We start from the raw sequence: 22,288 nt of genomic DNA on the forward strand, positions 1-22,288 counted from the left end.
GTTCATTAAATTTATTCTCTACTACGGGAAGATACGGAAATTTGGTTTTTCCCACGTTCGGTATCTCCCGCTGGCAACTTTCTCTCGGGGGTGGCTGGGACCTTTCTTTGCTCATCAACTTTCTTCTTATTCAATCAGAAGCAACGACTATTGGTCTCACTTTCCTAGCCAAAATTGTCATTAACAAATCCAATGGTCAAATGGAGGGGCGTGTGCGCTAGACACACCCCTCACTGGCTTTCCTCCGCACGGCATCGTCACCGAACTTCATTGACTTTCCATCCTTTGATCAGTCAACAACTCTCTACTAGTCGCCTAGTCGCCAAATCGCTGAACCCATCTCTCTGTTCAGGTTTTCCTTACTAACTTTCCATCCTTTGATCAGTCAACATCTCTCTACTAGTCGCCTAGTCGCTAAATCGCTGAACCCATTTCTCGATTCATATTTTATTTACGATTTATACCTCTCGCGACACCATAACTCACTATTTGCAAGTCACTCCTATTACGACTAACATCGTGATCCTGCAAATAACTATAAGAGTCGAACACTTCTAACTTTATTGTAAACGATATTACAATATGTATCTCTGTTCATTTATACTCTCCGTGAAATAAGTTAAACTCAGTGTTATACTAATTCAACCACCTCTATTACCCTAACCGAAATAAGGGATCGATCAGTTCGTGGCGTCGATAATCCAATCGTAACGAGAATTTGCGACTCCCGTTGACGCGCCTTCTCCGCGATCGCGTCTCTCCGAGAACGGTCAAACAGAAAGTGATTTCATAACTGTCATTTTGAAAGATACTTATAGGATGGGCTTAAAAGTACAGTCAACGAGACAAATATGGAACGCGTATAAAATAACGAAGATTCTAGTAATGGGGGATTCTAGTCATGTACAATTTATTAAAGCAATTTATTCAACCCTTATTCGACTCTGACTTTTCTTAATTTACGTTATTCGATGGTAACAAATTGACAACAATGACAAACGATCAGCGTAATAAAAAGTACGGATATATATTAATTCTCTCATTGAAAATTCGATACATCCGGTGTTCATTCATAAAAGCTCAGAAGAGTATGTCAATACCAGGTGAAAGTAGTTAGATTTTCTCAGTTCTGGCGGAAATTCCACACTGTAATCGTCGCATCCTTTCCAAGAAGGAATGTACTAAGAGAGCTGAGAGAGAATGCCAGCAATGCAACCAATTGGTCAAAGTTAAAGATCTCCATAAAGGATTCAACTAGTGCAAGTTTTTATGTCAGTTCAAGTAGTAGAGATGTACCGATTAGGGTTTTGGTTAGCCATCTAACCTTTTAATCGATCTCGATTAGTCGTCTGTGCCGATCACTTTCAAATACCGCAACAAAATGTATCAAATTTCTGTCATATTTATTTTATTAACGTCTTGTTTCTGTGTCTTAAAATTCTTTTTAGTATAATATAATAATATAAAATAAAATAATATATTATAACATAATGACTTATTATAACAATATAAGTATAAGAATAATTTTTTTTATGCCTTAGCTATTTTCAAATACACTCCTCCTTTCAGCGTCGATATAAAGGCATGAATGTCATTTTCAAAAGGAATCTTGGTTTTCTCGCAGACATCGACTCTGTAGTTACGGAGAATCGTTGCAAGTCCAACTTTGCTTTGATATTGCGCGAAACGGGCACCTACAAATAATTATAAAAAATTATATATTTATTTGGCTTGAAGGTTTGGGAAGGAAACTTTTCACAGAAAATTTTTAACAAATTCCAACTCATGAAGATTTTATATGTTAAAGATAGAAGAAATGCTTTCTAAATGGGAGAAGATGATAGAAGGTAAGAAAAAGATGTTGACGATTTATCTTTTCCATAATGTCATGCTGATTGAAACCGACGATCTAAGCACATGCCAAAGATTTGATATTTTCTTATCCTATTATTTTATTAGCATACCAATGCAGTTTCTTGGTCCATCGCCAAAAGACAGATAACTCATAGGATGCCTAGCGGCGACAGCATCCTCGTTAAATCTTTCAGGGTCGAATTTCTCAGGATCGGGATATACATTTGAATCATTTTGAATGGCATATATTGGTATAAATATATCTGTTCCTTTTGGTATGGAAATGTTCGTGTCTCTAAACGTATAATTTTCCATCGCTTGCCTGTTTAGCATAGGTAATGGCGGGTACTTTCTTAGTGTTTCTGCGGAGAAAAGGCATAGAAAATATTACCATTCGTATTAATAAAATTATTTTTTGCATATTTCAATAATTTTGCGAGTTTACCCTCTACTACGCACCTTTAAGTACTTTGTCCAAGTATTTCATTCTTTTGATATCTGCGTATGTCAAAACTCCATTACTTTTATCATAGACGTCTCTAATTTCTTCTCTTAGTTTGTCTTGTATTTCGAGATTTTGTGCTAACTCGTAAAGAGCATGTGACATCGTTGAGGAAGATGTTTCGAATCCACCGACGAAAAATGCGAAAGTTTGCGAGGCAAGCAACGCGTCTGTGAGTTCTGCAAAATACAACAAGATTCGTTACTATGCATTATTATGTTATTGCAATAATAATTTTATTATGATAATTTATAATATGATATATTTATAATGATAATTTTATTCGAAGCATAATATTAAACTGTATTCTCATCCTCACCAATATTGTTAACTCTATCCGGGTGTTTCTTCAGTTCCATCAGCAAGTGCACAAAATCTGGTCTGACTATGTTATTATCCATCCTGTACTTCACCGTATCGATAAATAAATTTACAAAAAAGTCATTGACTTCTTTTGGTTGCAGGTAAGAACCAATTATTTTATACAGGAATGGTGTAAATTCTCTACAAAAATCTCGAATTATCTGTTTCGCGTTAACTGCAAAAATTTGTTTGCTCATTCGAAGAAATTCAGAGTTCTTATCCTCGAGAGCATTCATGTTTAGTCCAAAAACACAGCTACCGATCGAATCGATCCCGAATTTTGCAGTAAACTCACGGCACTCCACCGGTTCATCCTTCTGTGCTAATTTTTCCAAGTGTTTCTCCAACTTTTCCGCGCATTCTGTTATAAGTGGGAACATTTCTTTGAGCTTGCCGGATGTGAATACCGGCGAAAGTTTAGCTCTCAACGGCCTCCATCTTTCAGCTTCTAACATGATGAGATTTTGCTGTATTGGTTCTATCTACGCAAGAAATAGCAATAATAATTAGTTACTTGAAAAGTGTATGTAACGCAGAAACAATGAAGTTGTTAATTACTTTTTCATCATATATTTTAAATCCTCGGTCAGCGAATAAAGAGAAGTCCTTGATGAGAATATCTTTAATCATATCTAGGTTGTTGAGCATCAGAAGTGGTGATGTTCCTACGTATATTCCAAAAGCTGGTTCATTCTTATATTGGTCGTACAATCTCTTCATCCAATCGGCCATCGATTCTCTTTTAAGAAGAACGCCCAGAAAGTTGCCAAAGAAGATTATCGGTTTTGATCCAGGTATATTGCGACTTTTCCAGAAGTTGTAGCATGAAGAGTAATGATAGTAGATCGCAAGAAGTAGTATGGAAATGCCACACAGTAGTTGAAAATAGTCCATGTCGAACGAGATTTCTTTAATTTCAACGAATAAATATCAGTGTTTGTAGGATAGTTTTTAAATATAGAGTGTGCAATTAAAAACGTATTCTTAACTATTAATGATCGAAAATTTTGTATCTATATGATATTGTAACAGGATGAACATTCAGAAGGATAAAAACATAAATAAATCGTTAACGGGCAAGCTGAATACGACTAATGAATTTTGTTTGATTTTTAAAAACTTACCTCACTTTGGGCTCAGGATGAGATATTATTATGGTGTAACATGTTGTCTCTATACAATTGTGATAAATGAACCGCAACAGCGTGGAGTTCACATAATAATACTATCAATAGGAAAATGAAAGACAGGCGCTTACAATTAGTGACGACACGACGCGTCACGATGGCAACGACTACTTCGAAGTAGATAAAGATGATCGCGCTCGGATGATCATTAGTACTAGCGATGAATCGTGGAACGTACTTCCTTGATGTTGTTTTTTCTACTTATACTCTATAAAACTTTTAATGAAATAAAAATATTTATGGTATAAATTTTCAAAAATTTGTCAAATGTATAGCATAACTTTAGAATGTTCGTGGCATTTAGTCGAGTTTCGGACAAGTAATTTGCTATTAACCCCTTCCCGTGCCATTTAATTCGACGAAACAGATCACACTGATGCTCGTAAACAGGAACTTACATTCAGTCACGATCGTAACGGGGAAAAAAACAGTCCGCGAGCTCGGTTTGTTATGTTTACGTTTGGTCCAAGTATCTGGTCGCGAATCAGACTCGCGATATTCATGTTTGGGCCAAAATCTTCATCGCGAGTCTGACTCGCTAAAGTACAGGAAGGGGTTAAACTAAGAGCACTATCCGCACGTTTTAAAATTAATTGTACGGATTAGAAAATGGCACATACAGTGAGATTCTGTTTATATAAACCCCATTGAGGGACGATTTGGTTCATACGACCAGGTCGTTTATATAATAGAAGTCCATCTATATACAGGGTGGCTGGTAACTGGTGGTACAAGCGGAAAGGAGGTGATTCTACGCGAAAAAATAAGTCGAAAATATAGAATAAAAATTTTTCGTTCGAGACTTTGTTTTCGAGAAAATCGACTTTGAATTTTCGCTCGGTACGCGTGCACTTTATCGCGTCTCGTTATAACGGATCTCACTGTAGATCGTTGTCTCGATAGAAAAATTAAAAAAAAAATTTTTTTAATTTTTTATTCTATATTTTCGACTTCTTTCTCCGTGTAGAATCACCCCCTTTCCGCTTGTACCACCAGTTACCAATCACCCTGTATATTTCTCTCTATCGCTAACGATTTTTGGTTCAGTTAATAAGAATACATTTGCTTTTAAATACGCAATAACGTTGCAAGCCTTTATTAATTGCGACGCATGAGAGCGTATCACACAAGGAGCGCACCTATTATTTACATATTATAATTAGACATTGTATACATAACTGAATTAACGCGCAGCGATGGTTCGGATTATAGGAGCTTACCTAAAGTTCATTTAATCAGACACTATTAAAATGGCGCACGTAAACAGAGGTATCATAGAAACATAAACTAAGAAACTCTTTCTGGTGTCTTCAGTCAAGTGACTATAGTGACTTGTCACCAAACTGATACCGTTATGACAGATATCTTGCAGCAGATAAACCAAAGCAGAAAAGAAAAGTTTAGGAACACCGATACCGACTGATAAAGATTTAATAACAATCTATAAGTAGCTAATATCTGAAAGGACAAATTAATCATTTTGCGTCTTTTTGCATTATATTCAGTTATAGATGACACGTAAATCAGATTTTGCCATAAAACTACGCTCCATTAAATTCTAACTCATCGTTTGATAATAATTGTCATCACGTAGAGTATAAAATAAAGTAAATGATGCTTGTGTGATTATATACAGATATTTTCTGATAATTAATCTCGTTTGCTGATAATTCAGCGCGACAGATAACACCGTTGCTTGTAATAAACAAAATTATTACTACGTTCATTTGAAACAAAATAACTATCGCATAAGTCTGTGTATGGTTTGATGATAAAAGCAAGAAGGATGATGTTAACCTATAGAGAATATAACCTATAATATATGTTATCTAACATTTTAACTTTTCGACGTATTTTTGCTGCTACGCAATTGCACCATGTGTACTGATAATCAACTACACGCTATATAGTCAACGTATTGCAGTAATGTGACCGTAAGATATTGTACACTTACTTGTTGAGATGGGTAATTATATGAAGATGAAAGCTTCCTGCAAGAAAGAAACTGTTTGAATTGTATCTACGATCAATGCCAAACTGTACTGACTGAAGTCGTTTCAGCCAGAAATAGTATGACTGTAAATTTGCTTCTACCCACTCTCCATATGGCGCAGTTGATGAGTAGCAATTGGTTAACGCCTTCTTCGTACGCCGTTTACACGGCTTATTTTTTCTTACACTTTCTTATCTTCGAGCAGTCGAAAATTGTGTGGAAAATTGTCGATTGTATCAAATTTATTCGGAGTAATTTTTTAATTACAATAACGATTCGTTTTTATGTGCTAACAAAGTTGGTCCGTTTGTCGTTATCTTTATAATACTGTGTGAATGAAAATTCACGATAACCGAATTCAATAATGATACTTCCACCGAAATTTTGTTACATCTACGTCTCAAAAGTTTCAAGCGTTATCAATAAAATATTTTCGTTCTCTGATACGATCGTTTCTAAAGAATTTGTACACAATAATACAACTTAATTTACGGTTATTGCAAGGTACACGATGTAATAGTATAATTAGATAAAAAATACATTTAAATAATTATTTACATTAACATTGTGCTTTAGTTATCTTTAAATTTACCCCGCCGGCGAGCGTTAACAAAAATGCCTCTTTGTCCGGTTCGTATGGAATTTTGGTTTTCTCGCAAACATCGACTTTGTGATTGTGCAGAATCGTTGCAAGACCGACCTTGCTTTGATAATTGGCGAATCGGGCACCTGAAAGCAATTTTTAAAAATTACATCGATCCGATATCGTATAATTAATCGTATAATTATCATAGTATTAACTAATAGCATTATGTAAGAATAAGGGTACAAGATACTATGTTGCGAGTATATTTTATTTATTTTATTTAAATACCAATGCAGTTTCGCGGGCCATCGCCAAAGGATAGATAGCTCATAGGATGTCTGGCAGCAACAGCATCCTCGTTAAATCTTTCCGGATCGAATTTCTCAGGATCTGAATAAATATTTGAATCGTGTTGGATACCATATACTGGTACCCATACTATTGTTCCTTTTGGTATGGTGATTTTTGTGCCTTTAAACGTATAATTCTCCATTGCTTGCCTGTTTAATACCGTCAGTATTGGATACTTCCTTAGTGTCTCTATGGAGTAACAAAAAATATTTCTTCCGTAAAAATAAAGCACAGGTTTTATTCGCGAGAATCGGATCTATTCTCTCATTTATAAGTAAATGATCATTTTACTATCTTTTGAATAATCAAGTGTTTCTTTCTTTTTGTTATAAATTGTCATTACAGATTTCATTAGGTAGACGTGTTTTAATATTCTTTGGCACACACCTTTAAACACTTTGTCCAAATATTTCATTCCTTTGATACCTTCGTACGTCAGAGTTCCACCATCTTTGTCGTACTCATCTCTAATTTCTTGCCGTAATTTATCTTGTATTTCCTGATTTTGTGCTAATTCATAGAGAGCATGCGCTATCGTGGACGAAGACGTTTCGAATCCAGCAATGAAAAAGACAAACGCTTGCGCGGCAATTAGGGAGTCGGTTAGTTCTGTAAAACACACAATTTTTTGTTATAACTCTGTTAGTGACATATGTATTTTTCGCGATTTCATTTGAGATATACTTTCAAATTCCCTACTCACCAACATTTTCCATCTTTTCCGGATGTTCTTTCAGTTGCATCAGCTGGTAAATAAAATCTGGTCTTGCTATATTATTCGTCTTCCTATATTCCATTGTGTCACGAACCAGATTTATGAAAAAGTTGTTTATCTCCGTCATCCGTAAAAAGTAACCAACTACACTAAACAGAAATGGTGCAAGTCGTCTGCAAGATTCTCGAATAGTCTGTTTTAAATTGGGAGTGAAAATTTGTTTGCCCATTCTTCGGAATTCGCTGTTCTCATCTTCAAGAGCATTCGTGCTGATTCCGAATGCACAGCTCCCGATCACGTCGGTCGTGAATTTTGCAGCCAAATCACGACACTCTACTACTGGCACACCTTTTGCTACTATGTTGTCTAAATATTTTTCTAAATTTCCCGCGCACTCTGTTATAAGTGGGAACATCTCTTTCAGTTTACCGGAGGTGAATATTGGTGATAACTTCGCTCTCAGTGGTCGCCACCTCTTGGCTTCCAAAAGGAAGAGATGCTGCGACAATGGCTCTATCTACGCATGAAATGATATATCGATAAATTTACAAACACTTTGATTTCGGGAAGTCTTGCAATTGTTGCGAATAATAATTTCCGAAAAATGTTTGTACGATTATTTTATTATTTCCAAAACACCTCGTTTATCCTTGAACTCAAGATGCTTTTTGCATCAAATCAACTAAATAAATCTGTTTTCAATAATGTTGTTGCGCGGAGCAATCAATGAAGGAAATACCTTTTCAAGTACTTTGAATCCTCTGTCCACGAATAAAGAGAAGTCTCTGATGAGGACATCCTTGATCAAGTCTAAGTCGTTAATAACAAGAATCGGTGATGTTCCTTCGTATATACCAAAGACCGGTTCACTTTTGTACTCGTTGTACAAATTTTTCACAATTGTGGCTACGGCCTGTCTTTTAAGGAGAATATCCACAAAATTGCCAACAAATATTGACGGTTTTGGTCCAGGTACGCCACGATTCTTCCAGGTGTCATAAACCGAGTTATAGTAAAAATAGATCGCGAGAAATATTGCAGCAATGCCGAGGAGAAGTTGAAAGTAGTCCATGTTGTAAGGTACTAAATTCCAATAATTAAAAATCACAATCAATGACTGCTGTCGTTTCTCTATTTTACTTATTTCTAAATGGTTTTACGCTTCGTTTCAAAATTATCAATCTTCAGTTTATTACGACGGATTGGAGTTTCAGAAATATTTTCTCGAATAATCGTATTCCATACGATCGTATTAATAACAAATAACTGGAATTCCTAATAACAAATAACTGGAGTCCTTCGGTCGATTTTTTTTTAATTGCTCTCTGTCAAGCGGAAGCAAGTGTTTACATACCTTTGAACGATAGTCTATGGATATGCGAGGAAAATGTACTTCCGATGTAATAACGTTAGTAAAGTAATAATTTCCCGTGATATACCTAAATTACAAAATATACTTCGTGTTGCTTTTATCATCTACGTGCACTGTGACGAACTCCTAATGTAGTGTAAAAATCGTAATTATTCTTATCACGTTACCAATATCAGAAAGCCGCTAAAAAATCAATAAGTTTTGCTTGATCGATAAGAACATTTAAATTTTACTTTTAAATTGTAAATGAACACTTAAGGTAATTAGTCGGTTGAATAAAAAATACGTGACATTTAAATGTACAAATTAAATTTCAAATTGTTGTCATACTTACATGGTTGTTCTTTAAATAAAGCTTCTACTAAGTAGGAAGAAACGTGTCTGTCCGTATCTCATACAGAATGTTGAATGATATTAACGATGATGCTTCAACTTGAGCCAGCTGAGCGATAGCAACAGAGTCATTTTAGCTACTGTCGGTATTTTGCTGCTTGGCGTCATGCAACGCACACTATTTATACGAAGGCAGGGATCAAAAGGCAGACTAACGGAAACTAATTTAGATTTTGAAACGAATCAAGTTTTCGATATTGTTTCCACGAAAAGTTTCAACTTTGTTTCATCGCAGTGAATATTCTCCTTCGCTTATCTAGAGAATACGTATATATATATATATATGGCCATAAGTAGTTTGGATATCGTATTATTTCATCAGTTTTTTCTTGAGAGGAATTTGATAACAAACAGTGACACAGCGTTAGTCCATTTCATTATATAATATTTATTTGATTTATAGAAATATGACCCGTATGACCATTAAATATATTTATAAAACATATAAAAAATATGAAATATCACGGGTGACAAAATCAGTTTAAAGATATAATAGAAATAATGTGTATATATATATATATATATATATATATTTGTCGAGTAAACAGTATTTGTCGAGAGTCATTCTGATAGATTGCAACGAAGTCCTTGACAAAGATTTACTCGTATCGTTTACGTAAACCATTCGTCATTGTGTAACGTCACCGTATGGCTTGCGAATATAATCACGAATTTACTGATACATATTGGATCAATATATAAATCATCAACATCTTTGATTCAATCTTTTGCTAACTCATTCTGACAATGTAACGTGTCATGAATATAAAAAACAACGTTTATCTGATTTATGAATTAATTTATATGAATGAATATATTTACTTGTGAATTAAGTAACAGTAGTAAAAAATTACTGTAAATAGAACAGTCTTCTTTTGCTGCTGATCTAATGATAGAAACTATTTCGCTCTAAGAAAACTGTTCAAGAATTTTGACGTGTTAAAGGCATGAAAAATGTTCAAACCGACCAGGCACAGAAAACGAGAAGAGTAAGTAACAAGTTACCATTGGTAGTAACCAATAGTAAGTATTTTGATTAACGCAAACTTGTAATCGATGCTGCAATTTTATTATCAATTTCAAGAGTCACCATAAATGGTCGGATTAAAATTAGCTAGATATGTACATTATTGCGTATAACAATACAATTCTTTAGTATATTAATTCTCTACTTTGGTTATTTTCAAATGCACACCTCCTTTTAACGTCAGCATAAATGAAAGGGGATCAGTTTCGTAGGGAATCCTAGTTTTCTCACAAACGTCGACTTTGTGATTGCGAATGACCGCTATAATGCCAACCCTGCTTTGATACTGTGCAAAACGAGATCCTGAAAATAACGATTAAGAAGCTACGTCATTCATGCTTTTTTTTTTTTAGAGGTAAAAGATACTTTACTAGTACCGCGTAGATTTTCTTTTCTTTTGCTTATTTTTATTAACTTACCAATGCAATTTCTTGGACCATCGCCAAAAGGCAAATAAGCCATAGGGTGTCTAGCAGCAACAGCATCGTCGTTGAATCTTTCAGGATCGAATTTCTCAGGTTCCGGGTAGACATCTGCGTCTCTTTGGATTCCATAAGCTGGCACCCACACTTTCGTGCCCTTTTCTATGCTGACCTTGGTGCCTTTGAACGTGTAATTTTCCGATACCTCTCTCATTATAAACGGTATTAGCGGGTACATTCTCAGCACCTCTACATAGAGGAGAGTAAATAATTTATGTAAATCATCGTTTCGAATGTTGGAACAACTGCTCGAATAATTTTCTTCAGAAATCAAAGTTTCGTTTTAACATTGTAACGCACCTTTGAAAAACTTGTCCAGATATTTCATCTCTTTAACTGCATCGTACGTTAAAACTCCTTGATGTTTGTCGTAAACCTCTCTGATTTCCTTACGTAATCTATCCTGTATATGTTGGTTTAGCGCTAGTTCGTAAAGAGCGTGAGATATCGTCGTTGAGGAAGTCTCGAACCCAGCCGCGAAAAAGACAAAGGCTTGCGAGGTGAGCAACGAATCTGTTAGTTCTGTAAAAGACAATATCACCGACCTTTATTACCAACTAAATTATTATCAACTAAATTATTATCAACTAAAATTGGAAAATTTCTTCTAAGAGGAAGTTTTTCGATAACGGAATTCAAATTTCGAAGCAAAAATTCATGGCTCTCCTCTTTTTACTCTTCGGCACGTTAAGATTTATCAGAAATGGACAAATATTTGTAATCCACCTAAAGAAAGTCACAGACGGTTTATTTTAAGCTGTATACCTATATTTTCTAATTTCTCTGGATGGTCTCGAAGTTCCATCAGCGTGTTGATGAAATCTGGTCTGACTATCTTATTCTCTCTTCTGTATTTTATCGTGTCTCTGACCACGTCTATTAAGAATTGGTCGACTCCTGGAATTTGCAGTAGATGGCCAAATATTTCGTAGATGTTTGGCAGGAATTGCCGACAGATATCTCTGATTTGCATTCGCGTGGTCTGCGTGAATATTTTTTTGCCTACTTCGCGAAATTCGCTGTTCTCATCCGACAGAGCGTTCATGTTGATTCCAAAAGCGCAACTACCGATTACGTCGGTTGTGAATTTCCCAGCCAAATCGCGACATTCCACTGGTTTACCCGTTTCGACCACGCTGTCTAAGTATTCCTCCAGATTCTTCGAGCATTCTATTACGAGAGGGAACATTTCTCTCAGCTTGCCTGACGTGAATACTGGGGAGAGTTTTGCTCTCATTGGTCGCCATCTTTCCTCCTCCAGAGCGAACAGATGTTCTCCCAGTGGTTCTGCCTGAATAAAATCTTTTTTTGAATTTTTCTTTCTTTCAAGAAGTGGATATTAATATATTTCCTTTTACGCGCCAAATGGCGTAAAAGTATCGGGCAATCAACGAACATAGAAACAGAAATTCGTAAATTAATTATAATTTTCAAGTACCTTTGGAAACAAGCGGAAACCTCGGTTAACGAATAGAGGAAAGTCCTTGATGAGAACGTCTTTGATTAATTCCAGATCTTTAATAACGAGGACAGGCGTCGTTCCCTCGAATATTCCAAACATTGGCTCTTTCTTATATTCATCGTAAAATTCTCTCAGCTTATCGGCTAGCGACACTCTTCTAAGTAAAATATCTTTGAAATTACCAATGAAGACAGTAGGTTGCGGTCCGGGTATGCCACGAATCTTCCAGTAGTCAAATGTCGAGGTATAATAATAGTAGATCGCTAAAAGCACCACGCCAATGGCGCAGACAAGTTGAAAATAATCCATGTTGTATCACGCTTTCTGTAAAAATCAAATTTCACTGATCAGAATTGACTGGTTACAGTAACTTCTGCTTCTTATGAAGTGGATGACTAAAGCCACACGCTAAACGCAGGAAAACAAGCTAACAATTAATAACTAGCAGATTGATATCTGCGATATGTCGACTCCTCGATTAATTATCGACTCTAACGATTAATTTTCTTTTATCGCAAGCGTTAATCAAATAAATTTAAACTTTTTATCGATTATTCATTTTTATTCCATATCGAAGAACAATTGGATATCCACTCGAAAAGATCTTAAAAACTGAAACTTAATCCTAGTCTTCTTTGTCGATATTTCTTTCTTTGTAATAAGGATTTGCGCTGTTTAACAAAATAATAGCCTCTTATCATCTTATCGAGTTTTCGTCAATTTGCTTGTCAAGTTGCTCGAATATGTAGCTCAATAATTTCTATGACGACACTGCCGTGTTCCTTCTGTCGTTCGTACCGATGCTTACTTTTGTCGTCGCCCTAGAACAATCTCCATGCATACTTTTCTTGTTACAGTCGTCATCCAATTTAAGTAGCTATACATTCAACTGATACGATCGTTTCTTCTCCACATGTGTCACACTTATTTGTTTTCTCGGTCATTCTAAGGTCGACATACACCATCGAGGAATTGTTTTAATCAATTTATAGATATCATTTATCTAATGCGAACCTCTTTATTGAGTTGACTGAAATTGTCCTTCTAAATTTCGACTTAAATACAAGATACAAGTATTTCGGGGCATACGCCATAATGTTAAACAATTGTGATATAGAAATAATAATCAGAGCCACTTTAACGTATTCTTAAATCTCTATATCGATATTGTCATTCATTTGAAAAATACGTATCTTTTATTCCATATTACGCGAGATTAAAATTTAATACAAACAAGCAGTGCAGCAAGTATACAATACTTTACGGTATTCACCTTCGCTTCCTCGTCTATCTTTATTTTATTTATTATATAAACATGACCCCACAAGGAAGTACATTTTAATTTCATCCGTAAGATAAAAATAAATCATTCGTTTTGGTAAAACTTTGATAGCTAGTTCTCAGCAACAAGCAGTGCAACAAGTATACAATACTTTACGATATTCACCTTCGCTTCCTCGTCTATCTTTATTTTGTTTATTATATAAACATGACCACACAAGGAAATACATTTTAATTTCATCCGTAAGACAGCCAAGATCGAAACGATCGCGAAAAGAAAAACTAAGGTAATCAAATTGTCAAAACGAATGATGAAGCTAATCTCCAATGACTTTGAACAGCCGTGAACTTTAATGTAACGTAATAGCTTTGCTTTATTGAACGTAACGATTCTAACAACTATACAGTAAAGTCACAACTGACTATTAATTAAGAAAAGGCTGCTCTCTGCTTCTTTTGGTTCGCGCCAGTTTCTGATATTTTTGATAATTTGTATTTGTTCCATTGGTCGAATTCAACAGACGCAAAAAAATTTCCTCGATGAATAGTTGTTTTGCTCAACCAACTTCATCAATCGATAAAGCACGTAAAATTGTTATCTCATTATACACAATGTGAATTGATTATTTTGTCTGCTACGTTGAATACAACATTAATGAAGATGGCCGTTCTTTCCCGCATTTTAAATAAATAAGTACATAGACTGGTGTGGGTATTGTAGAAATGTAGAAATAATTATGCACATTGTTTTGAAGCCCAGGGAAACGCGTTGCAACCAAAAGTTATTTCTGTTCATTTTGGTAAAATTTTGATACGTAGCTCTCTCAAAAAACGTAAAATGTTTTTGCAGCAGACAAATGTTACAACATTTATTTTCCATTTCTTTGTCTATCTTTATTTTAGTTATAAATAATTTTAAATAGATAGATTTGATAGATTTTTTATGATTACATGCGTATCTTTTAGATGCACTTTAAATGTATTTACAAAGCTCATGGAATGTCTCATTTGTAAACAGATAAAATTGCAGAGATAGCAATATTTGTGTAACGATTCAAAACAATAGCCTGGTTGTAAACAACTATTGTTTTCCCAGCTGTAAGTGCGCTACTTTTTTCACAAATGTATCTTTACAAGGTATACAAATAATAGTAATTTCACTACATTTTGCAATGACATTGTACCGTGGTATAACACAAAAATGTTGAGATTACATTGAACAGAATGTTTACGTTCGTTCCCTTAGACAATGAGCTCAAACAATCGATACGAGACAATCTTGAATGAATGTAACAGTGAAATTGAATTGTGTAATATTAGAAATAAAAAATAATCAACATGATTATCGTCATAGAAAGTCTAAATTTACTAATTATATACATTGTAAACGGATTCCATATTATAAACTTTAAAAAAAAATTAGGTTGTTTCTAAAAATAAATAAAATAAAAAGTAAGAATTTTCTCCGAACTTTTTGATGAATCACGTAGGATTAATTGACTTGTATGTTGAAAAGTAATTGTTGAATTAGAACAGTTCTTCACATTTACGCGATGAAGTTTCCTTGATACGAAATCTTTACATATTGCTATTACTTACGTAGTAATCACGATCCTACGAATGTTTGTTCCGGGTCTACGTTTGTTGTGTATCGTGGAAAGATGTCAACTGATACTGCCAGCGATCATTACTTACGTCTCCTTTTAAATCGTGACGCAATTGAAATAAAATCATACATGAATGTATAGTAACAGAGATTATACGTAAGTTCTTCCAATTATTACACTGCTGATATCAAACAAAATATTTACTTATCTTTACTGTGTATCGTATGTCGTACATTACTGTGTATTACATAACTTACAAGTAATTACTGAAATTATTATTATTCTTGTAAAAGCAATTACTTCAGTTTAACTCGTGCAATTAACTTGCTCTAGAGAGAAAGAGAGAGAGAAGATAGGGTAGAAATTAGAAGTCACGAAACCCCATAGTGAACCATTAAATAAGGCTAATTAACTTGCTCCTTCCGTAGACACAGACTGTGAATATAAAATTTTTCGCTTTATCTCTTCTGCTATTTGACAAGAATTTCATGTCAGGATCATAAGAATACGGTTCCTTTGACTCTACAAGCAACGATTGTACGATAAAGCTTTTACCGAAGAAATTAAAATGAAAGGTATATAAAAAGCTATATGTACAAGCTAGGTATTTCATTTATTCTTCAAGAATTCTAAACAATGCTAAACACTGCGAAAAATGCTGAAGCTGCTGTGGAAGTAAACACACATGTAACATTGTTGTGCAACACTTGCTGATGTAGCCAGTGAATAAGAATACTAATAGCAGATGGATATCGAAGAATTAGTAAATTAGTATTAGTAGATATTAATATTCGCTGTTTATATATGCTTATTATATACGTATATACTTCTATGACATTACATAAACGAACTGCTGGAAAGAATATCATATACATATTTCTGTACCAGGTACATGCAACACATGAACATTCTGTATTGCTCTCTTATACAGATAGAAAATTATTTCGAGGATTAGTAAATTAATTTTTACTTTTAATTATGTTTAAATATAATCCTCCTTTCGGGCATATTATAAACGCATATGGATTTAACTCGTATGGAATCGGTGTCTTCTCACAAACGTGCACCTCATAATTCTGCAGAATCTTAATTAATCCAATCTTCGTTTGGTAAATTGCGAAACGTGCGCCTGAAATCAAATAAATGAAAGAAGACAATGTCAATGCCATTTGATAAAATAATAATTCTATGGAAATAAAGTATAATCGTGTTATAAACGTACCAATACAATTCCTTGGACCATGACCAAAGGGCAAATAGTGCATAGGATGCCTTGCATCTACTGCTTCCTTGGAAAATCTCTCGGGATCAAACTTATCTGGGTCTGAATAGATATTTGGATCCCTGTGAATAGAAAATACCGGTATCCAGACTCTCATGCCTTTTTGTAGTGATACTTTCGTGTTCGAGAAAGTATAATTGTCCGTCGTTTCTCTGGATACGAATGCCAAAGGTGGATATTTCCTTAATGTCTCTATAAACGGAATAAAAGGAGAAGATAAAAGTATTGATAGAATGAATAAATTACGAAAGCAGATTGGTGAGTCTCCGGAATCGCCGCTAGTACAATAGTTGGTATTTGTGATTGTTGTTGTCATTCCGGAAACTTTTCGCTCTGCCCTCGTATCGTAGTAAACCTCCCGCGTATTAAAGGAATCGATCCTGTTACGTCTCAACCTTTAAATACTTTGTCCAAATATGACATCTGCTTTATAGTCTCGTATTTCCAATCCCCGGCATTTTTCGCATCGAATTCTTTTATTTCTTCTCGTAGCTTCTTCTGTATCTCTTGATTCAGAGCCAACTCGTACAGAGCGTTGCTGATCGTCATCGATGAAGTTTCAAAACCTGCCGCGAAAAATACGAATGCTTGTGCAGCAAGCAAAGTGTCCGTTAATTCTGAAAGAAATGATCCTGGTACAATAATGGAAACTATGGATAGATTCGTATATAAGGATATTTTACAAAGCCACGTGTTGCCATTTGCAAACGAGAAAATGCCAACAAAATGATAATTTCGACGCGATAATGACCCGAAACATTCCTCTAAATTAGTTAAGACTTTCCTTTCTTTCGAGAGAAAATGTTAATATAATTAAACGACCAAATCAATCTGCTGATTCGAACCCAATTGAACATTCGTGGGATTACGTTACACGTCAATTGGGAAGTTGGATACTTTACATATGAAGGGGAGCTAATGCAAAAAATTACACATACATGGCGTGAAATATCAATTGCGTGTTGTATTCGATTAATTGAATCAATGACACACAGAGAGTATACAGTTATCAAACCAAAGAATTATCCAACATCCCAAGAATTATCTCAAGTAATTATGTAATTGAAGCAAAGTATATCTCAACTTTTGTTACAAAGTTTCGATTTGTTCATCCGATTCGTTATTAATCGTAGATCTTACACGGGCATAATTGGAAAAAAATAACATGTTGCAACTTCATACGTGGTCTGTTGTCTCTTTACGCTATTTTTAATTTCATCCGATGCATTTCGGAAGATAAAAGATATACAGCACTTTCCAAGCGCTCGTAATGTTTCTTAATTTTTGTCAGTAGGCGTACGTACAATAATTTATAGGACGAATAATAGTCTTTGCTAAAAACTTACTAATATCCTTTACTTTTTCGGGGTTATTCCGAAGTTCCAACAACGTATTCATGAAATCGTGCCTAACGATGTTGTGCTCTTTCCTGTAGTTCAACGTTTCGATGGTGATCCTCTCAATGAATACGTTCACCTTGTCTGGCGGAAGGATATAACCAAGTAAATCGTACAACTCTCCCATGCACTCCTTCATCCTGAATTTTATAATCGCCTTCCAGTGTGTAGCAAAGATTTCTTTGCCCATTCGGCGAAATTCGTTTTCCTCGTCCGACAACGAATTCACCTCAATCCCAAAGGCACAGCTGCCTATTACGTCGGTAGTATACCTGGCCGCAAGTTCTCGCACCTCGATGGGCTCTCCTTTCGCTATCAATATATCTAAATAGCTCTCGATACGTTTGGCACATTCGAAAATCAGGGAGAAGATTCCTTTGAGTTTGCCAGATGTAAATACCGGGGAAAGTTGCATTCTTAATGGCCTCCATCTTTCTACTTCTAAAGAGAAGAGGTGCTGAGAGAGTGGTTCCGCCTATAGCCATTGAACGAATTCATTATATTCGGAATGTTATATATTTGAAATATTTGGAACTTATTATATTATTTATCGTTATTTGTTATATCTTTTATCGCTTACCAAAAGAATAACTATCTAAGAAAGAGATATTAAATAAAAGAACATGAAGATACATAAACTTTCATTCGCTGGATGTATCAACTTATTTTTTATTTTGTTTGTTAGCCTGTTCTAATAATTTCTTGCTGTGTATAATAATTCCTATTGTTAGTAGAGACTTCAATTTAACACGTTGAAATATAAACATGCGTTTCCATGCGTTCACTTACTATTTCTTGCTTCAAGAATCCGCGATTCGCGAATTTGGAAAAGTCTTTAATAAGAACATCTTTAATAATCTCAGGGTCCTGTATAACAAGATGAGGCGTTCTTCGTACGAATAATCCGATCATAGGTTCGTCTTTATATTCGTTATGTAGCTTCTGCAAGTATTCTGCAATCGATATCTTGCCAATCATCGGCCAGAAGACATTGCCAAACACTGGTATAGGTTTTGGACCTCGAACTGAACGATCCTTCCAAAAGTTGAATTTTGCCGTAAAATAATAATACAGCGCAATGAACACCACTGTCACGTAGCATAAAAATTCAAATGCCATTTTGACTTATTCAATCTCTCGACGATAGAGGTCAAAGTTCCGCAATCTGCAAAACATACAAATGTATGTATTATATATGTCGGAGAAGGGTCAGGAATAAGATTGTGGGCGTTCGATAAATCTTCATTGGAATTGGCCATCGTCGTGTTATAACGAAGGTACGGTCTGTTAATACGGGTATGGATACTCGACAATCAACCACAGCGGTTGGACACTCGCGATACTAGTAATGTTGGTCTTAGGTTCAATAACGAATCCGCGGTCAACGGGATGATAGATGTACGTGTTCACAAAAATCTAAGTCGAACTCTTTGCGAAAACGTGGAATATCCACCGAGCGTACAGGCACTAAGTAACTCGCTAATACGACCTCACGAGAGAATGACTCTCCGTCGCGATGATGCTGCGGAGGAAAGCTACGATGGGGTGTGTCTGAGGACACGAGATCATCGGATTCGTCGAGGATAGCCTTCGTTCAGAAGGTGAGGGAATTTGGCGTTGATGCTACTTGGTCAATCTCCATATCGATGGTTAGAAAAAATGCTAGCCGCTCTCGAGGGAAAGTTGCTAGTGGGAGACGCCGTTCGTTAAAAAATAGGTCTCTCCTATCTTCCCGTAGCTGGGACAAAGACTGTTTGAAGGACTTTAGTCAACTAATAGTCTGACTAATAGTCTAATAACTGAAATTACTGTTACTCAACTAATCCTACGATTTATGACGGGCCCTCAGGCTAGCTGAACATGTACTGCGGAGACGCATCGACATCTGGCAATTATCTTGCTCGAAGAATAAGGTCTGCGTGCGACGAGCCACGGGAAACATTCCAAACCGTTGGAATGTTTACTGTCGCGTGCCGCCACAAATATTTCTTTTAAGGAGAGCTATAGAATTACTCCATTACTTTTGTTAGATAAAGCGTTGATCCCGTGACCACGGCTACGTTCGGCGACTGGCTGTCGCCTCGAGCCCAAGCTCATTATCACAACTCGCGAACAATTACAATTAGATTAAATAACTACAATTCTTTAATTACAGCTATAGTAGACTCTAGATTACAATGTTACATATATATATATATATATTATTCAGAAGTACTAGAAATTAGGATTTCCAATGATTTCTATCCTATATGATAAATTTATTGATAGATGGATCTATTTACAGTGGATTAAACAGGTAACGATGGTCATATAACGTGAACTAAATACGGTAATGTGATATAACTAAGACAAATAAATTGACAACTCAGAGCCCACAACTAATAGTTTACAACTCATAACAATTCGGTAACTTTCTTTCGGCTCGCAAGTAATTAACTCCTCGCAACTCGACTCTCAATTAACGATTCCTCGCAACTTCGACTCTCAGTTAACGACTGCCGCATAATTCGTCTTTCTCCCTTAAGCATCCCTTTGTCTCTTCTCGTATATCCAATACGTATGATGTTGATGAGTCATTGAAGTTCGCAGATATTAACTTGATACTCCGGACGAGAATTATGCTCATCTTGCGAATATGCCCACAGAGCTTCAAGTTGCTCTGTCAAATAGTTTCCAACATACAGCGGGGTTCTCCTTGTCGCGGCTAATACGGAAACGAAACTGTTCGAATAGTGGTATTTCCAGATAATAAAATAATTTTTCTGACATGAAATTTCACTTATTCAAATACCAATTAATCGACAATTTCTTGAAATATTTATGGATGCCGTATCTTTTCGACTGTTAAGTTATAATTCTTTTAATAAAAATAACTGCACGGAGTTACATTCTTTTTGTATATCAAACCATCGAAGCTGCCACGAATGTTGTTACAATTTGTTACAAGTTACAATTTTCCTTTGCAGTTTCCATTTTTGTAAAAACGCCATTATCATCGTATCTTTGTCGCGATAGAAGCATTTTATAACGTTAATGTGATAAGTGCTTTTCTATCATCGCTATTCTCAGAATAATCTACGCGATTTACATAATTCTCATCATGCTTTTTACTTACTATGTTTACGTACAATGTCTGCGATTGTCATTTTTCTAATAGCACGTCTTTTTTTGCGGTAATTAGACAAATTTCTTGAACGAGTTTGAAATATGTTATCATGGTTAACATTCTGAACAAATCTTTCCAATACACGTAATCGTCGCTCGGCTTTCTTTTACGAGATATTCGTAAAAATCATCAATTAAATTTAGTTTCTATTACACTTCACTCTGGTACATAGATGATATAAATCGAAGTGAACTCTGAAAATATCTGGGAAACTATGGCCGAGCGGCGATAACACGTTTAAGAAAAGATCATACAACATACTGACAATTGAGATTTTTCAAGTTCATCAAAATCGATATCACCTTCGACTTCTCTAATCATGTCGTATTTTCTTTTGATAGTTGGAACGCTATTAGGTTCATATTAAGCTCTTACGATCATTATTCGCTCGATCGATTAAAGGAAATAACAAATAAAAGAAAAGGGTATCTGTTATTGGAAAAAAACTATGTTCCGATAATAGAACATTCGGATATTAAGATTTGCGTATTAAGATACGGATAATGAGTATTCGGGCCTAAAATACAGAAAACGGATAAATAAAACTCTACTATATGGCGACTGTCAATTACAAAAATATCATTTTGAGGGAATTTAGAGTTTAGAGTTTAGAGAGGGGATTTGGAGTTTAGTCTATTGAATAAGAGGTAAGTAAAATATGAAAAATCATACTTACATTTAATTAGTTATTCCTCTTTCTCTTCCTTAACACCTTCCTCTTTTTCGTACAGTCGCAAATTAATTCTAGTCTCTTTGAATGTTACACTAATGTATGCGAAACATTACTTTTACTCTGCGATACAGCAATTTCCATTAAATCTGTTTCTCTTCACTGATTTTGTTAGCATCTATTTGTCGCGAAGATTAGAAACGTACTTGCATGCTATTCGCGAGGCACTGCAGTTCTACTATAAGCTTATAGGCTTATTTAATGGCCTTGACAAGTTCTAAACTATAAAAAGAAATATTGGGATGCTTGGATTTTTATCAGCGCGTCGCTTCGTACCAAAGCTGATAACTCCATTGATATTACAAATTAGGGCTTTAAAACGTTAAAACTCTACAAAAAATGCGACAAAAAGATATCGTCACGCTATACAGGCCACTTAAACTGTAACTGTTTCCTTATTCATCTAGAGAAGAAGCAGTAATACGGTAACTGCAATCTCGCGAGAATCTAGCTTCCGTCATCTTTTATCTTAAAAACTAGAAACAAAGACACTTGAGAGTAAATTAAGCTCTCTGCCGCGTATACTGAGTCGTGCGTT

The 22,288-nt window shown here is 35.3% G+C and overlaps 3 protein-coding genes across 3 annotated transcripts; all 3 read right to left on the reverse strand.

Annotated features, from left to right (window-relative positions):
* Positions 1 to 1,508: 1,508 nt before the first annotated feature.
* On the reverse strand, positions 1,509 to 9,412 carry LOC117233522. Its single transcript, XM_033493891.1, has 12 exons — positions 9,258 to 9,412; positions 8,291 to 8,634; positions 7,540 to 8,068; positions 7,224 to 7,445; positions 6,774 to 7,025; positions 6,464 to 6,628; positions 5,203 to 5,325; positions 3,278 to 3,627; positions 2,676 to 3,201; positions 2,314 to 2,535; positions 1,965 to 2,216; positions 1,509 to 1,694 (listed from the first exon to the last, which is right to left on the reverse strand). Exons 2-12 carry the CDS (start codon positions 8,621 to 8,623, stop codon positions 1,531 to 1,533), a joined length of 3,138 nt encoding a protein of 1,045 aa, XP_033349782.1. The 5' UTR covers positions 8,624 to 8,634; positions 9,258 to 9,412; the 3' UTR covers positions 1,509 to 1,530.
* Positions 9,413 to 10,359: 947 nt separating this feature from the next.
* LOC117233511 (probable cytochrome P450 6a14) lies at positions 10,360 to 15,242 on the reverse strand. Its single transcript, XM_033493868.1, has 6 exons — positions 15,168 to 15,242; positions 12,264 to 12,611; positions 11,591 to 12,116; positions 11,126 to 11,347; positions 10,763 to 11,014; positions 10,360 to 10,646 (listed from the first exon to the last, which is right to left on the reverse strand). Exons 2-6 carry the CDS (start codon positions 12,594 to 12,596, stop codon positions 10,477 to 10,479), a joined length of 1,503 nt encoding a protein of 500 aa, XP_033349759.1. The 5' UTR covers positions 12,597 to 12,611; positions 15,168 to 15,242; the 3' UTR covers positions 10,360 to 10,476.
* A 711-nt stretch (positions 15,243 to 15,953) lies between these two features.
* On the reverse strand, positions 15,954 to 22,261 carry LOC117233513 (probable cytochrome P450 6a14). Its single transcript, XM_033493870.1, has 6 exons — positions 21,697 to 22,261; positions 18,644 to 19,019; positions 17,804 to 18,329; positions 16,853 to 17,074; positions 16,398 to 16,649; positions 15,954 to 16,304 (listed from the first exon to the last, which is right to left on the reverse strand). Exons 2-6 carry the CDS (start codon positions 18,971 to 18,973, stop codon positions 16,135 to 16,137), a joined length of 1,500 nt encoding a protein of 499 aa, XP_033349761.1. The 5' UTR covers positions 18,974 to 19,019; positions 21,697 to 22,261; the 3' UTR covers positions 15,954 to 16,134.
* Between the last annotated feature and the right edge of the window lie 27 nt (positions 22,262 to 22,288).

The sequence above is a fragment of the Bombus vosnesenskii genome, unplaced genomic scaffold (assembly GCF_011952255.1).
Source record: "Bombus vosnesenskii isolate JDL3184/JDL3185 unplaced genomic scaffold, Bvos_JDL3184-5_v1.1 scf7180000013297, whole genome shotgun sequence".
NCBI classification, from domain to species: Eukaryota; Metazoa; Arthropoda; class Insecta; order Hymenoptera; family Apidae; genus Bombus; species Bombus vosnesenskii.